Raw genomic sequence first — 19,891 nt, 5'->3', positions numbered from 1 at the left:
AAGAGGCTCCTACAAGAAATAGCAGGTACCTGCAGATTTACTGAAGATAGATCTCAAAGTAATGGTGAGTGGGGCCACAAGGTCTAATCAGACTGCAGGAATAAAGCCACACAAGAGAAACAGCCAGCTCTGCCCAGCGCAGACATACAGAGACAGAGGGGCACTACCCAGTGTAATCCTCTACAGAGCTCCTTCAAGACAGTGGAGGCTTCCTCTAAGCGGATCCTCTCACCCTTGGCCGCTGTGTCTTTCCTCATGCCTCTGGGGGCAGGAGTGATGAGTCAGACAGGTACATTTCCGCGACATGGTCCCAGAGTACCTAAAAGTACATTATGAGTAAACATAGGCAGGCCGCGGGGCCGCAGGCAATCTCAAAGCCAGACAAGAAAGAGTGCACAGTGACAGTAATGGCCTCGCAGGAAGAAGAAGTACCCAGAGGGACAGGCTGTCCATCTTCCCGCCATTGCAGATCTGTCTTTATTATTGCTGGCAACGCTAAGCTTAAGCATATGAAAGAGAAATGTTCACAGACTGTCCTTTGTATATCCATCCAATCAGTTAGTAGCAAGTATGCGGGCGCCTGTACTGAGACCTATGGTTGACAAGAGGCTTCTCGGGCCCTCTATGTGGCATCCTTTTCAGATATCTGAAACCATCAGGCTGATCCTGCAAAGCTACAAGGCTGCTCTCACGAAGTGATAAGCAGGAGGCTGGGTGATTTTATACAAGCAGACAAAGTGTGGCATATGGCTCGTCTTTGTATTTCCTCTCTGCTTTGCATTTTATCTGAGGTCGTAAAATTAATATTTAAAACATGAAATGTATTAAAGGTCTACAGAGGAATCAGCACTTCTCCTCAAGAACACAAGGAAAAAGGAACACTCCCTGACGAGAAAGCTGGAGCATTTGAAAGGCAGTAAACCGAGCTGGAAGGAATGTAGATGAGAAATGCAGAGGTTCTAGCTAAAGGCTTTCAGTCAGTAACCAGGTCCCGGGAATGACACAGCAAGACCGTTAGTTCTCCTACCCAGTTCACACTGCTTTCGTAATGATGAGATTATCGCACATACACACATGTGCATTTCCGTAATCATTCTGCAAATGGGTTATGTGGTAAATACACAGGTTATTTGTTACTCACACTTTCACAGAAATGATTTTGGGGAAGGAAGGAAGGAGGAAAGGAAGGAAGAGAGGGAAAGCGTGAGGGAGAGAAGGAAGGAGGAAAGGAAGAAAGGGAGGAAGGGGAAAGGAGGGAGGGAGAAAAGAAGGGAGGGAAGGAAGGAGGGAGAAAAGAAGGGGAAAGGAGAAAGGGAGGCAAAGAGGAAGGGAAGAAGGGAACAAAGAAAGAGAAGAAGCAGGACACTAAGCATCTGTAGACGGGTAATATCCAGTTCCCACACGGCTCTCTCCCACACATTTACTTCCGAGTTCTTTGTAATCCCCTGAGATGGGACTGTAAGGGAGGGACATGATGAACCATGGGCAGACTCTGTATTTGTAATAAATGAAGCCAAATGCTTTGAGCTTGACGATCTTCTGGGCTTTGTCATATGCGTGTGACCAGTTTCCACTGGTGCCTGGGTAATGGTGTGCTGACTGCAGCCTCCAGGGGACCAGCTGGCCTCCACTCACTGTACCACACTCCCTGCCCTTACCACCGAAGCCTGCAGGGTGGGAAAAGTGAAATACCGAGGCTCCTGGGAAATTTTAAGCCTTCATACAAATATAATCTTCACAAGTCTATAAAATCTCAAATAGTAAGGAGAGGAGTAGTACAACTACAGGAACCGTTTACGGGGCAGATCAAAGAATGACTTGCGTTCTCTCTGCCGGTGGCACTCACAGTGTGTGGAGGAAGTGAAAGAAGAGGCTGCTTCTACAAGAAGACAGCGCTTTCTGTCAAGCTTTAACTTGCTTAGATCTGGAATTTTAAACCACATAGGGAAAGGCAAATTTCAAGCTCCATTTACTCCTAGCAAATTGGGACCTCTTGTCTCCATCTGAGCATACTCAGGCTTGTTCCTGGGCCGCTGTGTCTGTCCTATGGCTGTTTCTTCCAAAATAACTTGGTTGGCATAATGTGGTTTCAAATCCCATTAAAGTGTCAGCAGCATCATACCCTAGGAATAGAAGGAGGCGAATAGCCCTACAAAGCGGCAAGGTTAGAAAGGGGATAATAGGCATCTTTTGGAATACATTTCCATGTTCATTTCCCAAATTAGCAATTCTTAAAGCTACTGGTTAGCCAGAAACACCAGTCCTCTACGAGGAACGCCTGTGTTTTCAGATGAGCTAGCTCAAGCTCTAAATGCCCCAGTTTGAAATTTGATTATAGGAAGTAACTGACCTTTGTCTAAAACACTACCATCCTCCCATCCACCGTTACCACGTGGTGGTAGCTCATACAGTTGGAGAGATAGCGTGTTCTATGCCTGACTTCTCACCCTCTGGGGCCTTGATCTTTGCCACCTTTGCCATGGAATAGGTCCAGCTCTTCTTGGGGGAGAGCAGCAACTCTCAATGAGCAACACCTTCTCCTCACCATGCAGCAACATGAGCCTCTTGTGATATGTGGATCCTGGAAATACCTGCAGTCAATGTCTCAGCTTTTTCCTAATTATTTTATTATTTACAGTCTATGTATGTTGACATCAGAGGTCATTGAATGGAATGCCACTGCCCTCTCCAGACGTCTGCCCCTCTTCCTCCCTTCCCTTTTCATCTGCAGCTCACTCTCTTCTTCTTTAGGGAAGAAAACTAAGAAGCCTACGAAGGATGCATCCCTCCAGTTCCACCAGGCGCCGAGCCAGAATCACAGGCCGGGGTGAGAAGTCATAGATTTTTATGGTGCCCGGGGGGTAAAGGTCAACTCTCTTGGAACAATGGCCGTCTATGGCAGTAATGGGCTGAGTCCTCTGCAGGAGTTTGTAAATGTCAGTAATGTACTTCCAAATGGAAACACAAATGCTATGTTCCCAAGGAACAAAGACAGCTTTAGGCAATGCAGCAAATATGTAAATGTGCTCGTTAAACAAAGCACTATTGAAGCATCAGGGATAGACACTCACAAACACACCACATAACATAAATTTAAAGAAAATATACAGCCCCCAATATCCGGTATCGGATAAGTATCTCCCTAAGATACAGCACGTCTTTACCCAGCATGCGTCTGGCTGCTTTCCTGGACAGTCTCTGCAATCAGAGCACTACAATTATTTGAGTCAAGCCCAAGAAAGGCTATACCCATCTCAAATTTGGGGTTGCTGATGAGACAAGCATGCCTGTTTGTTAAGTTGTGGCTGTTACCATCCTTCCTTGAAGAGAAATCAGGCTCTTTATGGAACATAGCTGAGGAAAAATATCAAGTCTAGACCGTGCTATACCTGTGGCCCCTTTGGATTCCTCAGAAATGACCGACTGGCTCCTTTATCACCATGTTTCTCTGCGTTCTTCTTATTTCTCACCTTCCCCAACCCTCACCCACCACTCCTTTCTGGGAGGCATTTAGTAAGTTTACAGGGACTGCATTTTCTAAATCAATGACTAAGGTGAATGATGAATCAAAGGAGCATATTATGAGCTTTAAGTATGCAGAAAGGCAGGCTGTGTAAAATGTGGTGTCAAATTATTAAGATTTCAGGAGATCGAAAGCATGGTGCCCACACCACCGTGAGTCCCGGGCTCACTCCTACCTATGCACCTCTCCCTTCAGATTGTGAACTCTTCAGGGACAGAGCTCTGTGTTATTCATATTAGTGTCTCTACTGCCTAGCAGTAAATAGATGTTGGTTCCACTCAGTTATATTTTTCTGTTATGACTGTCATGACCCTGTGTCACATCAATCTGCTTCCCTGGCCAGCTGAAGCCCTTAAATTCTGCGTTCCTGACTTTCAGATTCCAGTCCTTCCTGAACTTAGAGCTTTTGTTGTCCACATCATGCAATTTATAAACTTATGTTACTAATTTCATCTCTGCAACGGAGTGGTGAATTCCATAATGACAGTGGAGGGTTCATGCATCATTTTGGTTTATATTCATTTATATTGTGCTTGCAAAGAACCAGAAACAATGTTTGCAAAAATACATGTCAACTGATTTCTTCTTATTTGTACCTTCCCATCTCATCCATGGTTCTGACTTACCAATTACTTACGGTAAATGCTGAATCTATCAAATCTATACTAAGATGAATGTGTATCTCATTACTTCAGTATTAATAATATCACCATTGTGCATTTACAGATTTATAGGCAAGACAGGCTAAAATTTGTAAAAATAAATTTCATTGTGTTAGAATTATAACTCAAATTAGTCAGGCAGACAAATTTTTTGGTTCTAATTAGTCATTATAGTCAAAGATTCATGAAAACTTCTTGTTTAAAGAGTCAAAACAGACATTCATTTAAACCTGCAGATCCCTGCAAGCTTTGCCCTGTGCTTGGTGAACAATGGTTTCTCAGAGTACATACACTGCAAGACACTTTGCATCTTCCTTTATCCTTCTTCTTTGACAAATACTTGCTTCTTCATGAAAGCTTCCTGAGGTCCCTAAAGATAGAGTTCTATGTATACAGCTACTATGACACGTAAGTTCTACACTATAGTTGATTGTTTGTACATTCATCTCTGCTACCAGGCTGAAGAATCCTTCAGAGTAAGAACAAAGACATACTTCTCTTCCATCTGGCACATAATAGGCACTTTACAACATCTGGTTAAGCTGACACATGACAGCATAAGTCATGCCCCCATAGCCTGAAATGGATAACAGTGAGGCTAAGACTCACATGCCCTAAATGCTTGCTATAGGTAGGTGCTCTTCTTTTTCTGGTTTTCAATGTTGAATCCTCATAACTACCTCATGATATTTAGGCCATGGTATTTTACCCTTAGAGCACAGGAGACTGTATCAGGAAAAAGCTCAGCAAAAACCACTCATCGAATAAAACCTAGTCTACAGACTAGGAAGTGGCTTAGCTGGAATTTAAAGCCAGGCAGACTGGCTCCAGTACCCATTATAAGAACCATTACCCACAATTAATGACTCCAGTGAGCACAAAGTCACAATGGCTGCTTCCAGATAACTCCACAGTATCGGGAATAGGTGCTCGCTGATAGACTTGATGAACGTAAAAAAGAGATGGAGTATGCAAACACCAGAGATCGTTCCCTGGAGTGGCAGGGGTGTACCAAGGAGAGATGGCATTTGAAGGACAAACTTCATTAAGTGTGGGTAGCAGTGGTAGTATTTGAATCTGCTCCTGGAGAACTGAGAGTCTACATCGAGACCTGTCACACTCCGATTTTTGAGTCATGATTGTGTTTTCATCCCTGGCACAACCAGTTTCAGCCACAGCCATGAAGATCTTTCACCCATCAGAAACCACTAAGGAGGAACAGAGAGATAAGGGTGAACTGTACTCCCTCTGCGAGTGTTAATTAGTTCCTGGTAAATTAGCCCTCCTCTCTTGGAGAGATCTCAAGAGGTTCTTAAACTTTTATTGTAGGAAACAGTTTTGTTTTTCTTTCTTTCTCTTCTACCCACTGTCTTATTTATGTACTTTGTGTTAGCTTTCCGTCACCACTATTGGATCACTTTAAATTCTGTGCAGTAATCACAGTCATCTCCCCTCTTTGGCCTCACATCTGTGCCTTCTCTCCTGTGCCTGTCTTTTATCTGGGGTTGGTTGTGTATTAAGGATGTTTTCTTTTCCTCTGTTCTTTATTTTCCAAATTTATCCTTTTCTTACTAAAGGCATGCTCATTTCCTGGTGACAGATGCTGTCAATCATGGCTACATTTAGTATTCTGGTCTGCAAACAAGCACTCACAGACCCAAGCAGTCAAAAATGCAATTCCTCAGTCCCAACTACTGCATGGCAAAAACCATAGTGTAAGCCTTTCCTACGCATATCTAAGCCCACGTTGTTACCTAGTATTTTTTTTGTTCTGCAAAACCTATTTGGAGTGGTAGATCAGAAAGATTATATAATGAGATGCATACTAAAGGAAGGAGAGTCACTACAACAGGGATATGGACATTAAAACACGGAAATGGATGACTAGCAGAACCAAGAGACAAAACGGTTTTTCAAGGGAAAAGTCAATCCAACAAGAGGAATGTGTGAATAGCAATGATTTAAATCTCAGGCTGGAGGTGTTCTCTTAATCTCTCCAGGAAAGAAAAGGTGGTTTCATTAAAGGTTCATCTGTATTGGCTTTGTTTTCTTAACAGCACCAAGAGAAAGCTTGGGACAGATCAGATACACTGAAGTGAAGCGTCCAGTCCTAGTAAATGTGACGGGTTCTTTGTAAGGGTCAGTATTCACCCCCACCCACCGCAAGGGTAATGTGAGTTGCTCCCTAGAACAAACATTCTGGATCCAGTACGTCAAACACTGGGTGACACAAACCCCTGAGAAGCCGTGGGGAGTATGCTGGAGGCAAAAGGATCAGAATGTCGAAAAGTTCTCTAACCATTTCCACGGCAGAGCACAAACGAATCAACCTGAAATAATGCACTTGACCTTCATACAAGGGTAATGGATGGGTATTTAACATCAGGCCAGCCAGACTTCAGAGAACGTGAGCTCCAGTAAGGACAGATCATGAGGCAGAAATAAATAAGTAGGTAGAGCGATAAGTAAAATTTTTAAAAATGTCTGCTTTACAAATAAGGTTAAGCAGGAAGTCTATTATATATATTTGAGAGGTATCCTTTCCATGAGAATTTTCAGCCCCTGGGCCATGCAGGGCAACCAACTTCTGAACAGTAGTTAGCAACACAAAAGCATACAGGTTCCAGTCCTCCTCATTTCACAATATCTGGGGACAAAGTCAGGTTGTCATTAACTTGAGTGACTTCATTTGTTACAAGAGAATAAAACACAAATACAGAATTATATTTTTTTTAACCAAGGAAGAAGACGATCTAAACTTACTTAAATTACTCTGCGATTACCCTCTAAGATTATGGAAGAATCCTCTGAAAATCTATCACCTTTTTATTTATCTAGGTAGCTGCACGTATCTATTTTGTAGCTATTGAAATTCTGTTATAAACTCAAAAACCCATAAACTTGATCCTCATGCAGATAAAAGCATTTTAAAACTATCGATTCATGATTTATATTTAATGTACAAGACAGTTATTATTTGTGAAAGATTTAATATCTTACAAATAAAGAGTAAGATCCCGGTACCAGAGAAAAACCAAAAAAAAAAAAAAAAAAAAAAAAAAGAGTAAGAAATACGTGGTGATAATGACACAAGGAACTTCCTTTCAGCCACAAAAAAATTAAGTACTACTTGATGATACATAAAATGAAACAGTAAAGCCTTCATTAATAGGAAATCGGGAAAATTAGGTGATAATGGTGGTTGAAGAAAAAGAGGAGAAATATTATTTTTTTAACTTCATAAATGTGTACATTTGTTATTTGTGAATTAATAATAAAATTTAAAAATATTAAAGAAATGAAACACCCAAGTTTAAAAAAATAAAATGATGTTTTTATTTGTTTGTTTGTTTTTCTTCCGGTATCAGGAATCGAACTCATGACCTTGCGCTTGCCAGGCAGACGCTGTGCCGCTGAGCTAAATCCCCAGCCCCTGCTGTTTTTAAAAGGAGGCTCAGACATGCTGCTCAGCCAGGCGCAGTGGCACATATGTCTTATATCAGCTAGCTGGAAGGCTGAGGCAGGGTGATGTCTTGGCCCAGAAGTCTGAGGTCTGAGCAATATAGTGAGAACCCATCTCTTTCCAAAAAGGCAATCAGAAGTAAAGCTTAACTTAAAAACAGGAAGAAATGTAGGTAAGTCTACTACAGATGTGTAGCAGATTTTTAGATTTCACTTGTATCCCTACAGGAATATGCATAATGCTTCTAGTTATTTTCAAACATCACAGATTGTTGCCGCCCCTTCCTCCCACTTATGCCTTGCTTCGGTCTGGTCTAATGCAGGGGAATTAGACTTGAAATACAGTACTTGGTTAAACCTGACCCCTGTCACCAGCGAGAGGCTAAGAGCTTTAATCTAACACAGGGTTTCTCAGCCTCAGCATTATCGACATTTATGGCTAAAACACTCAGGCACTGTGCTATGTTTTTTTAAAACGCTGCACTGCTCATAATTATTGCCTAAACCTGATAGTTTTAAGAATTCTTAAAATATTTGATAATATCAGTTTTAGACACATACAGCTAATATCTAATAATACTCAACTAGTTATTTAATATGTAGTATATTGTGGTAAAATTGAAGAGCGTGGTTCTATTAGCTCTACTTTATCTATGAATGTTATTCTAAGTGCTCTGTTTTATATAAAGTAGTACAGGGTCCGTGCCTGTGCGGTGCGTGGAGTAGGGTGTGTCATAGAACAGGTTTGTTTTTGTTGTGTCTTTCTCCGGAACTGTGTTCCACAGCGTTCAGGAGTCCCAGAGGGGCCCCCAGGCTTCTTGATCAACTAGGGAGAACTCAGGGGCACTGCTCCTGTAACAACGCCCCAGCTTCCAGACAGCGCTCCATCTTCCTTACCTCATAGCTTGTTTAAAACTTGGAGGCTTGCATAACTATTGGAAATTCACCCAGCGGGGGGAAAATACAGAAATGTGGGATGCTTTCTTAGATTTTATATTTTAAATGCTTAGGAGGAGAACTTGGCAGAGGTCCGGGTAACTGAGCCATATAAACACTCAGTTGTACCTGAAAGGATCAAAAAAGGTGTTTTTGCCCCTTAGCTGTGGTTAAGTGAGGTGAAGAGTAAGGTAGTGAGCATTTACGCAGCTAAAACAAAGTGCTTTTATTGAAGTTTGCAAAATGCCACTTCCACTATGTCTCTGAGTTCATGTGTGACACTTCTTATGAATGAAGCATGTATTCTTTTTAAAAGATTAGAGGCAAACGATCTTGTGGTGTTGTGTACGAAGGGACACATAAAAGCCAGGAGCACAAGAGCAAGTGAGGTGTGCCCGCCATACAAACGTCACACACCCCTTTGATGTGTTATACAATACCAGTCCCCCTTGGGCTCACCAGATCACAGTGTCAAGTGCAGAGTCCTGGTGCTTTAATATTAATCATGTTCTCCTTAGTTAGAAAAGATGAAGTTATACATTATGGCCCAGAAGTGATTAAAACCTACGGAGACTCTTAAACCGTTTGTTCATTTGAAAGAATTAATTTTATAACTAGAAAACATTTGTGAGTCCAAGCTGGGTTCACAGGACACCTCCCTTTCCAAATACCAACCAGCAAGCCCAAGACACAACCTCAACTCATGTCAAATACTCAGCCACAGGCTGGACACTACCACATCACTCGATCCCAGGCTCAGCAGGTGGAAGACTATGCAGCTGATCATGGAACTTTCTCTCATGTAGGGTCTTGCACGCTAACAGGGAGATTAGATGTAGTCAAAAACAACTACAGTCTCATCCATAGTGGCATGAAAGTTTCACCTCATGCTCTTGGCTTTCCACTCATCGGCTGCATGCAATCAGACAAGCCACAAAGCTCCCAAGGGATGCAGTTCTATATAGTATGTTAAACAAAGGAGTGGAACCTGAACATCCCCATCTCCTTTCGTAGTATAATTTAATGATTCCACCATTCTTCTAAGAGAAGGTGGCAGACCCACCTCATTCCTGTCCCCCAATGTCACAGACATGGTTTATGGAACACCCAGACAAATGACAGGAAAAAAGTAAGTATGCCCAGCATAAAAAGAGACAGGGAGTCCATAATCAAACACTTATTTAGAAAGTGTCACATGCAGCATGGTAATTAAAACCTAAACATCTGGAGAAAATGCAAACAGTGTTTAATGCTGGCAGGTACCAGGGGACCTGCAGGAATGATCAATGTGTTCCGTGCAGCGAGGGTCCTATTTATAGGATGAAAGTCTTCAAAGACACTCTCAGCAGCAGTGGTATTAATTAAGGAGTGATAACACAGACATGAGAGGGAGCAGGGATGAAAAGGGGCACAGGGACGTAAAGAACAAATACTGTCCAGGTTGTTCTCTTCACTGGGAGCACAGATGAAGACAGGGAGGATACAGCATCTGCATGCACTGGCTGCTCTGGGTTAAACATGCACATGCGCATACACACACACACACACACACACACACACACACACACACAATGTTCTTCTCTCCCCAGTGAACTCTGTATGGGTTTTATTGCTTTAATCCTTGAAGATGTTACAGGGCATCGTGTGAGGAGAACTCAGCTCAGCCAAGGCTGGTTGGGCGAGGTGAGAAGCGTGCTGCTGACAGACACGAAGAGCCAAAAGATGTTCGCTTTTTCAGCCAGAATACAAATTCAAAAAGAATTGAACAGTGAGACTCAGGTTTTCATATCGATGTTTTTCTTTGCTACATCTATACCAGTTTCCCCATAGACCTCTTTATCCCAGCATCCCAGCTCTCCCTTTCAGGCTCACGTTAGCCTACCCTGCCCGACAGCAGACCCCTTGGACTGAGGCCACCGAACCTCTGCTGACATAAACAAGCCTTCACGTGGCGGAGGGAAGCGTTCTCCAAGACACAGTGGCAGATGGCCAGCCTCCCTCTGCTCTGGCACAAGGACACACACCTTCCTATATCAGAAGCCAGGGGCACAGACCTGTGAGAAAGTATGAATGACCCGGACAACACCTAGCAGCAGGCTTTCTAGGTTTCTCAGTCAAGATTTCCCGAAGGGAACTAAAAGGATAGGACAGTTTATAGGGTAACAAACCTGACAGAGGAAAACAGCTGAAATAACAGCATGCACACACAGAAACGGCCACTGGGTGATCATCAATTTAAATTGTGAAGAAGAGTCGGCTTCATTCTGGACTTGGATTAAGTAATGCTCTTAATGAGCTGTCTGCCAAGTCAGGGCATGAAGCCCACTGCAACAAGACATGGTGATTGAAGAACTGCCCTTGTCCTCACAGACAGCTAAATATAGCAAAAAGAATGTGGACACGAACGGATTTCTGGGAATGCAGACAATTACAGCGCATTGTCACTTTCCTTCCAGGTGGGCCCACCAGTACAAAAAGCAAGGGGAAACCCTGGGACCAGAGACACTGACTTCCTAGAAGCACCCTGGATATTTGAAAGAACTAATGCGGTCCTTTCAAGGAGCCTGCACTTTCCACTGGAAGGTAGGAAACTCACAGGGAAATTGGTGCAAACTCCAGGGCCCTTCTCCTGCCCAATGAATGCAACCCGATCATTCTTCCTTCTTTTGCCCTCACATAAACTCCTACTGACTGAGGGAGAACATATTCACATTTTAAAGTGTTGTGCCGGTACTATCTCTTGCTTCAAATGTGTGCCTTGGGGGGAGCTGCATATTTCATGGTGATAAATTCAACTGATAACTAGAAAAACTGTACACAAATATACTGCTTTGCCAACTTTATTGATTTTTGCACTGTTGTAAAGACCTTCATTGTCCTCCAATATATCTTAAGCCTATCAGCAGCTCAGAAAGTGACCCTGATCGTCTCATTTATGTATAGAGGAAAAGATCCTTTGGTTTAAATTCACTCATAAACACTGGAATTTAAACAGCTCAGGAGCATCTCTGCTTCTGGAAGGTAACAGGCCCAGAGAAAGCTAGTCTCACTGTTACGGAAAATGACTTCACTGTTCCTCTCTCAATTCAGATCTCCTAAGTGGTACGGTCAAACACTCATTTAAAACTCCTTCACGTAAGGACAGGTTGCCTATGCAGAGTGATTCGTGTTGATGAACTGAAAGGAGCGATCCCCCAGCAGGGCTCTTGGCTCTACTCCCTTCCAAGCTCTACTTCAGTCTGAGGAGCTACACCCGGACCTCAGTTCTCACTCTGCTCCTGCAAACTGTCTTGGTCCTGGGATCCTCAGCGTATACTGTACAGCTACAGAAAAACCAATAACCATATTCAATATCTGACATCGTATCTTTTGTTAAAATCATGTTATTCTTAAATCACATCCATAAAACAGAGATGACAGCTAGGGTAGAACAATTCCTAGGACTCTGTTTGAGCTGTAAATGTCTGTGTTGTATGTAGCATTATCCCTTGACAAATATAAATGACTCACACAAAGTGGAAAAGAATTCAATCGGGAGGTGTAGGTTTTTGAATCTTAGTTCAGAGATCTTTTCATTACAAAAAGTCATATTGGATTTACTACTGAGACATATGACCTTGGAGGGTGAGATTCTGGCTTATTTCTCTCTTCATTCCATGGTGTAAAAACACTGTCTAGCATGGTTTGATGATTAAGTTAAATTTATCAAAAATGTGAACTATATGAAAAAAACCGATAGAAATTACAAAAATTAATTTAAAGGCAACAGATAACTAATCTGACTATAAATGTAAATGACGTAAGTTTAGTTCTTCATTCTGAGATTCTATATAGCAGATCAAAATTGTTTAGATATGATTACTGGTGATGGACCAATATCCAACCCATATGAGGATGATAGGGATATTCAGGGTACAGCTAAAAATTTATGAAGTTGGCACTACTGAGCCATGCTGTTTGAAACTGTGGCCATCATCCACATGAATCCAAGTTAATTAAAAGTAAATAAAAATGAAAATTCAGTTACTCAGCCACATAAGTCGTATTTGAAATACTCAACAGCCATAAATTATTATTTTCTAGAGTATTTGACAGCTTGGAGAAACATTTTCACCCATGCAGAAAGTTCTACTGGACACTTCTATTTATAGAGGATAATGACTACTATTACTTCCAATAATTATGTGAAGCAAGAGGGACAGGGTGATAGCAAGGGAGAATAAAATGAAGAGAAAACCCCGATTAAGTCTTTACTGCTCTGTGCTTAGCAATTGAAATGTCTAATTTCATATAATCCTTATAACTTCCCTCATGAGGTAGGTACTATAATTATCCCCATTTTCAATTTGACGGCACCGTGCTTGGAGAGATTAAGTACATCACCACACTAATCATTTAGTAATTGGCTTAGCTGGGTTCTTACGCAGGCCGTCTAAATTCAGAGCCTGTCCTCAGGTGTTCGGTCGTGTCTGCTGAAGAATTTGAAAGGTGTACAGTCAGAGGGAACATTGAGCTTTACAGTCATGGTTCTTCACCCTAGCTACATAGCAGAGACATCTGAGGATCTTTCTTAAAATACGTACCTGAGCCCTAATCCAGAGCAACACAGCTGGACCAGGGCAGGCAAACAGGTGAATCTCACCACTCTTGAGCCAGACACAGAGCTTTCATCCCGGCAGTTTGTGCAACGTGAACAAACTTTAGAAATAATACACCCACCTGCTGCAGGACAATGTATTCATTAAATTCTAGTTCATTTATTCACTCCCAGTCAGGGAAAACAGAGACATCTGGTACAAGCCCATCTTTCTTCTGTCTTGTCAAGAATGACTCTAATTCTTGTGACTGACTGGTCAGAGCTTTTACAAGACAGTCAGCAGCATCCACTCAAGAGAACTCATTTCCTGTAGCTGCCTTTCTCAGATGGTAATGAGGCAGCTACCCCCTGGCCCTCCTGCGTTCGCAGCTGCTGATCTGAAAATTACAACCTGTCAGGCATTTCGCCACCTTACACCCATCAGCTCATCTTCACATCTCTAATCCCAGTTTAAGAGTAATGGATTTTTAGGTAGCTAAAGAGGTGAGTCAGCCAAGCAGAAGTCGTCACATCATGAATTAGTAGCACGCCGAATGCACATTTCTTACCTTACGCTTATTGGTAGGACACACATAGAGGTAGCTCAAAATTGTCTTCAAACCCACTTTGTCATTCAGCTTCTCATAAGTTGTCCCGTAATCGGTTGACCTATAATTCAAAAGAAGCTTTAATGAGGGCAGACGTATACATCATTTGGTGCTCGTCAGTATAATGCATGTTTTACATAGTAGAACGGCTCTCGGGAGGTTTCCAGATGACTCATGTAGTGTATAATGATGCTTAATTATGTACACAGTAGCATCATGTGAGTGGTTGACATTAGCATTTAAATTGGATTGGTAAAAATTAAAACTCCATCTCTCAACTTCTCCTTAATGGACGCACTTTGCATAAAGTATGCGATTCATTTAAAGAGATTAGCAGACAAAGATGTCCCTTGCATTGACCAAAGGAAGGAGGGAGCTTTCAGTGGGATATGACACCTCTAAACTTCTGCTTTATCTTTGGCACCGTGGCAAAGCGGGTTCTAATTTATCTACAAATTGTGTTTTCATTCATGAGTCATAGGACATAGGATGGGTTAGTTCCCTCAAGGTCATTCTATCTTTTCCCATTATTTAAGAGCAAGAAAATGTCTTAACAATAAGTAAAATTTTACAACCTGACTGATAGCCTTTTCCAGATTCAAGCAATGCAGGGTTAGGAGGACAATACTCCCCTTGTAGATTCTCTATTTTATCTAGCCGCTGGTCAGTAACTTATTACTTCAGATTAATTACATAAGGTGTAATCATCATCTTCATGAAGGTGTAATTTGTATTTCAGAGTTTAATTGTATTAGATCATCACGGAGCCCTATATAGGCACGAATATCTTCTGCATGAAGAAAGTGCTTGAGGGACCAGTTCAAAGAAAATAGCTGATGAATGGGCCAGGTAAAATCTGAAACAGTTACTTTGGTTCTAAGCTCTAGGTTTTTTTTTTTAAATTTTTACCTAAGTTTTCTGTCTCTCTCTCTATCTATGCCTCTGTCTCGGTGTCTCTGTCTTTGTCTCTGTTTCTGTCTCTGTCTCTCTCTCTCTCTCCCTCTCCCTCTCTGAAAAGACAAGAAGCGAGGCACAGCAGGGAAAGTCTGTAAACTCAACCACTCTGGGGGGTGACGCAGGAGGACCACAATTTTGACACCAGCTTGGGCAACTAAGACCTTGTCTCAAAATAAAACTGTAAAAAGGGGGTTGAGGCTGTTGCTCAATAGGTCCTGAATTTGCACCCTAGCACAGTGGTAGCACAGTTCACAAATTTAATTCACTCCACAGTTCTGGAAGAGACAGCCACGCTTGTGTTCAGGCAAAGGAGACGGCCAAGGTCTTGTTCATTTCCAGTGCAGAGCTTGCAAAAAGCACAAAGTTTAGCCACACTGCTGTTTGTGACCTAAACTGTCTGCAAACAAAAGCATTTGTGAACTCAGGTACCACTGTACTGAAAATAAGAGAAGATACAGGCAATATAAAATTTCCTTCCAGCCTGCTTTTCTCCTAGAGGCGATCCCTAGTGAAATTCATGCAATCAGCCATGTCTGCAGAGCTCCTGAAATGTCCCAGACGCTGTGCTCAGCGCCAGCTCACGGAGCTCAGGCTTTCCTGCCTGGTACTTAATGGCTTAGTTTGAGAAAATACGGACGAATAGGAGGATTTCCTGGATGCAGTGACACAGGTATGCATTATCAATACTTAGAAAGTAATGCTCCTTTAAACAGAAATTGCAGTCTTTCAGTTCACTTCTGATTTGATGAGAGTTACAAACTCTACAGGCTTCAATGTGTGCAAAGGGCAAGTTTCTGTTAATAAACTAACTGCCATCCATTCTAAGCCTGTTCTCAGCCAGGTGCTGCAGCGAGAGAGTAAAGTTAAAGTATTCCTGGGAGGATACATTTATTCTGGCCAAGAATTCCAGACACTTTATGCTAAAATGTATACACAGATAACAAATGCCAAATGTTAGGGCTTGAAAGCACCAGCCCCATGTTTTCGGCACGAGGCACCTGTCTTATGGAAGACAATCTTTCCACTGGCAGCGGGGCTGGGATGATGCAAGGAAAGCAATTTGTTGTGCTCTTTATTTTCATTTATTGCTATGTTTTAAAATTTTAAATCTGCACTAGTATATGTTTGCAGTACATGATCATTACACTCACTGTGGGGAACTGGTTCACATACACAGCACATCCTCAGTTCTTTTCTCTCCCCCCTTCCCTCCATTCCATTAGATTTTCATAAGTAATGGGCAACCCAGATTCCTCACATCTCAAATAGAGTTCACGGTAGGTGTCTGGCCCAACGAGAATCTACTGTAGCCACTGATCTGACAGGAAGTGGACCTGCAGTGGTCAATGATTCTTCAGCTGCCTGCAGCTCACCTCCTGCTGCTGGCCTGGTCCTTAAGCAGGCCGAGATCAGCACCCATCCATGGCTTGGGAGCCCTGCTTTAAAGGTCTTCTATGTCATTCCCAATCTTTGAGGGATGGGTATCATGCAAAATTTCTAGGAAGAACTACAAACCTTGACAATAGGTAGGAGTTTAGGAAGGGGTAGTAGAAAGCACCTCACAGACCAGAAGTTACTTTGTATACAGAGAAGGTAGGGACCAGGCCCTGTTGAGGAACAGCTTCTGCATGACCACAGTCATACAAACATTATCTTGATAGCCTAGGATATTGAACAGCATCCCAGAACTCTTTCACAGATCTTATTCATGAATCACCACAAAATATCTTAAGATTCTGCTCCCATGCTCATCTTTTCTCCTCAAATTCACAACAAATGTGAGATAATTTCCTGCTACTTTCTAAGAAATAGCTGAGCTTTCTCTCCTTATTCAGTCTATTCTTTTTTTTCCCTTCGGGTGGGGTGGGGTTTACATTCTTTCCCTAGGCTTTTCAGGGAGTATGTTCTTTTTGTAATGAGAATTTTCTTGTCTCCAAAATTTTCTAGCTTGTTTTATTGGATACTGTTTTTGCATTCATTATCTGAACAGTATTTGCAAGTTCAAGAATAAACAAGCAGATGCAAAATCAAGCAGGATGGAGTAGTAGGAAGAGGATGAAATGAGTTAATGCAGCTATATTAATAAATGTTGCCTAGTGATAGGAAAAAAATAGTTGGACCTCTTTCAAGATGAGAGAAAGGCTCATTTCTTCGAGCAGGATAATTAGCAAAAGAGGCTAGAGTAGTAGGAACCAGTGTAAGGGTGTACTAATCAATTGCTTCTAATTTCTACTAACATGATAACTGAGGCATTCGATGGATATTTTTTCATTAATACATTAATCCTTGCTCTGTAAGGATTCTGCAGCAAATCCACCTCATTTGTGTATGTGTTTATGCCTGTGTGTGTGTTTAACTCTAATCCCAGTGTAACAAAATGATAATGGAGTGGCTCAGATTTACATCAGAAGAATTATTTTTCCAGAAAGTTTGCAGGGGACACTTTCACGATAACATTACTTGTCCACTGACCCAGTTCCTTCAAAGTATACACCATTGTGTTTCTGTACCATCTTTGTATCTTGATCTTACAAAGCTCCAAAACTGAACCACAACTTAACCTTCTGCTCCAGCACAGCCACAGACCTAAACATTCTGCCTATTTACTGGGCAACTGATAGAAAGAGAAAATGCAATACACATTTGCATACCCAAACAGTGTAGGTTGGCAATTATGCAAGAGTATTTCACAACTAGAATGAGAGTGCTGGCAGGTGTCATGGGTAGAACGCAAAACTGGCTGGCATATGTTAGTACACTGACATAGGAATGACAATACTACATACTTGCAAACCAGTTGGCAGGTAGCTACCAAACTGAGTCTGAGCAGCAGCTCCTGCAGCCTCAGCATCATGGCCTCTCCGCGGGAGCCCTCCTAGGTCTCCTCACAGCCCAGTAAGCATAAAAGGCTAGCACAGCGCAGATCCTCACAGGACTCTGCAGCAGCAGCAGCACCAGCAACTGTACTGTTTGGTCAATGCCCAAGCAATCAGCCTATGTCCTACTGCGCTAAACAGTGACCTCAGGGTGTCTGTGCACCTTGGAAAGCAGTCCAAGGCCCATCTGTACCCCTAGATCACAGTTATCAGGTCTTCAGGTTCTGCCCGTATGGTCAACTGTAGGAGCTATAGTATCCTGATATCGTGGGCTGAGAATGAACAAAGACACTGAACAGCAGGCTGGCTAGCGAGCCAAAGTACTCACTGTGAAATCTTTTAAATACCTCTTCTGGGTGCACAAGAAAAGGATATTTTCCAGAATTGAAATGGTGGCAAATACTTGATTAAGCAAAATTTTATGTTCCTTTATTTCAAGAATTCTCACAAATTGTATTACTCTAATGGACACCGAGCCCCTTATGTGCACATTCATGTAGCGGTTTCCAAATGTATTTGATTATAGTGCCCATTCCTGAGTAATATCAAATGAGATTAGCATTCTGAACAACACACTTCAGAAAATGCAATATCAAAGGTAAAATAAAACCAAAAAATATGGGTCTTGACTTCATAAGGAAAGGAATACAATAAGAATTATATAAAACAAATAAAATTTGAAAATATATACGCCAGGCTGGGCTAACTAGGAAGTGATGTGAAACTCAAACTGTAGATAAATTAGAGACAAGATAAAGAAGAGCTGTTAGGAAAGCAGGGCAGATTTTTAGAGATGGGAGACAGGAGCAGGGAAAGAGCAGTGGGTGAGGAATGGGATAGAAAATGGTCAAGGTATGATGTGTACATATATATGTAAATTCTCTAAGACGAATGTAAATTGTATGTATTGCAAACATACATCGATGAAAAATAAAAAAAAAACATAAAGAAAGTGCCATAATAAGGGAAAAATGAAAAACAGGAAGTGTTTTAAATATGTGTGCCATCCATAGGCATATTTAAGATGCAATGTAGGTGGCCTTGAATTCCCAACTTGTACCATTTTTAAAAGCATTCTGATGCAAGCACTTTTATCTTCAGGGTTGGTTTACAGGTTGGCTTATCTATACATTAAAAAATAAAAACAGAACTTCTGTCAACACCTGTACCATGCTACAAGAAGGGGAAGGCTTAAAGAAAGAAAATGTTCCAGGAAAATAATTATGCAAGTGATTAAATCAAAGCCTGCCTCCATTTGCCTTTGATCCTTAATTCTTATTCTGTGCTTCTAACAAACATGTCTTAAACAGTGACTTTTAGGATATTTGAAAGCATGGCTTTAAGTATTTACTAAGTACACAGAGCTCCGTTGCCCTGAGGGGTGGAGGAACCATATTAGAGACATCCCACTAACCTCTCAAAAGATTTTGATCTTTCTGAGATGGCAAAATCTCCCATTTCACATGATGAGGGAATCAATGCAGGATATGACTAATTTTAACAAGAAATGGCAAAAATAAGATGTGTGCCTAGAATTCCTCTACTATAATTTATACCATCAAATGAAAAGCTAAATAGGCACAGAATCATTTGTAAACTAAATTAGTCCATAAAAGTGCTTAGTGCAATGACTAGCATATAATATGCTACCTACAAATGACAGCTTTTATTTGTTTTATAACTAATTGTTCTTGACTTTTTAAAAATTTTTGCCCAGTCCTTACTAAAACCTGCAATATGAACCTTCAAGGTTTTGAAGGAAATGTGCTAGCAGTTTTATGTGGAATTTGGATCAGATAATAATGGTAAGAAGAGGGATACAGGAGGTGAAGATTGTCAACTCCTGTAACATTTTGGACAAAATCCCATTGCTAACTAGGTTACTATGTTAAAAAATCTAACATATATAAAAAAAAACTTTGCTATATGTTCACAATGTGATCAAAGATCTTCACATGCAGAATCTTATGAGATGGATACTAAAGATAGTCACCTATTACAAATAAGGAGGACTCAGAAATATAACCAACCTACTTAATTCAAAGAACTTGAAGGATATCAAGTTCATGAATGCTTCATGCTGTAGTCAGGGATTGCAAGGGAAAAGATTTAATACAGGACACATAATTTATAGGATTATTTTATAATATTCACCCAAAGAGTCAAATGCCAAAGAATGCTGGAGATTTGTCCACACACCAGAGACACAAAGAATCCAGCTGAGGGCCTGATCCCATGGCCAAGTCCTGCACAAGTCCAGCTGAAGACCTAGAGCCAATGGCCATGTCCTC

The 19,891-nt window shown here is 41.5% G+C and overlaps 1 protein-coding gene across 1 annotated transcript in view; it reads right to left on the bottom strand.

Annotated features, from left to right (window-relative positions):
- Window positions 1–19,891, bottom strand: part of Sorcs1 (sortilin-related VPS10 domain containing receptor 1) — a gene marked incomplete at its 5' end in the record, with an annotated part of 503,138 nt that overhangs the window by 218,480 nt on the left and 264,767 nt on the right. Inside the window, 1 exon segment of the mRNA XM_013504127.1 lies at window positions 13,729–13,828. Within this exon segment, the coding sequence (XP_013359581.1) occupies window positions 13,729–13,828 (100 nt within the window).

This window comes from Chinchilla lanigera, unplaced genomic scaffold (assembly GCF_000276665.1).
Source record: "Chinchilla lanigera isolate Chin_1 unplaced genomic scaffold, ChiLan1.0 scaffold00084, whole genome shotgun sequence".
Classification (NCBI taxonomy): domain Eukaryota; kingdom Metazoa; phylum Chordata; class Mammalia; order Rodentia; family Chinchillidae; genus Chinchilla; species Chinchilla lanigera.
This window is presented reverse-complemented; position numbering and strand designations above follow the sequence as displayed.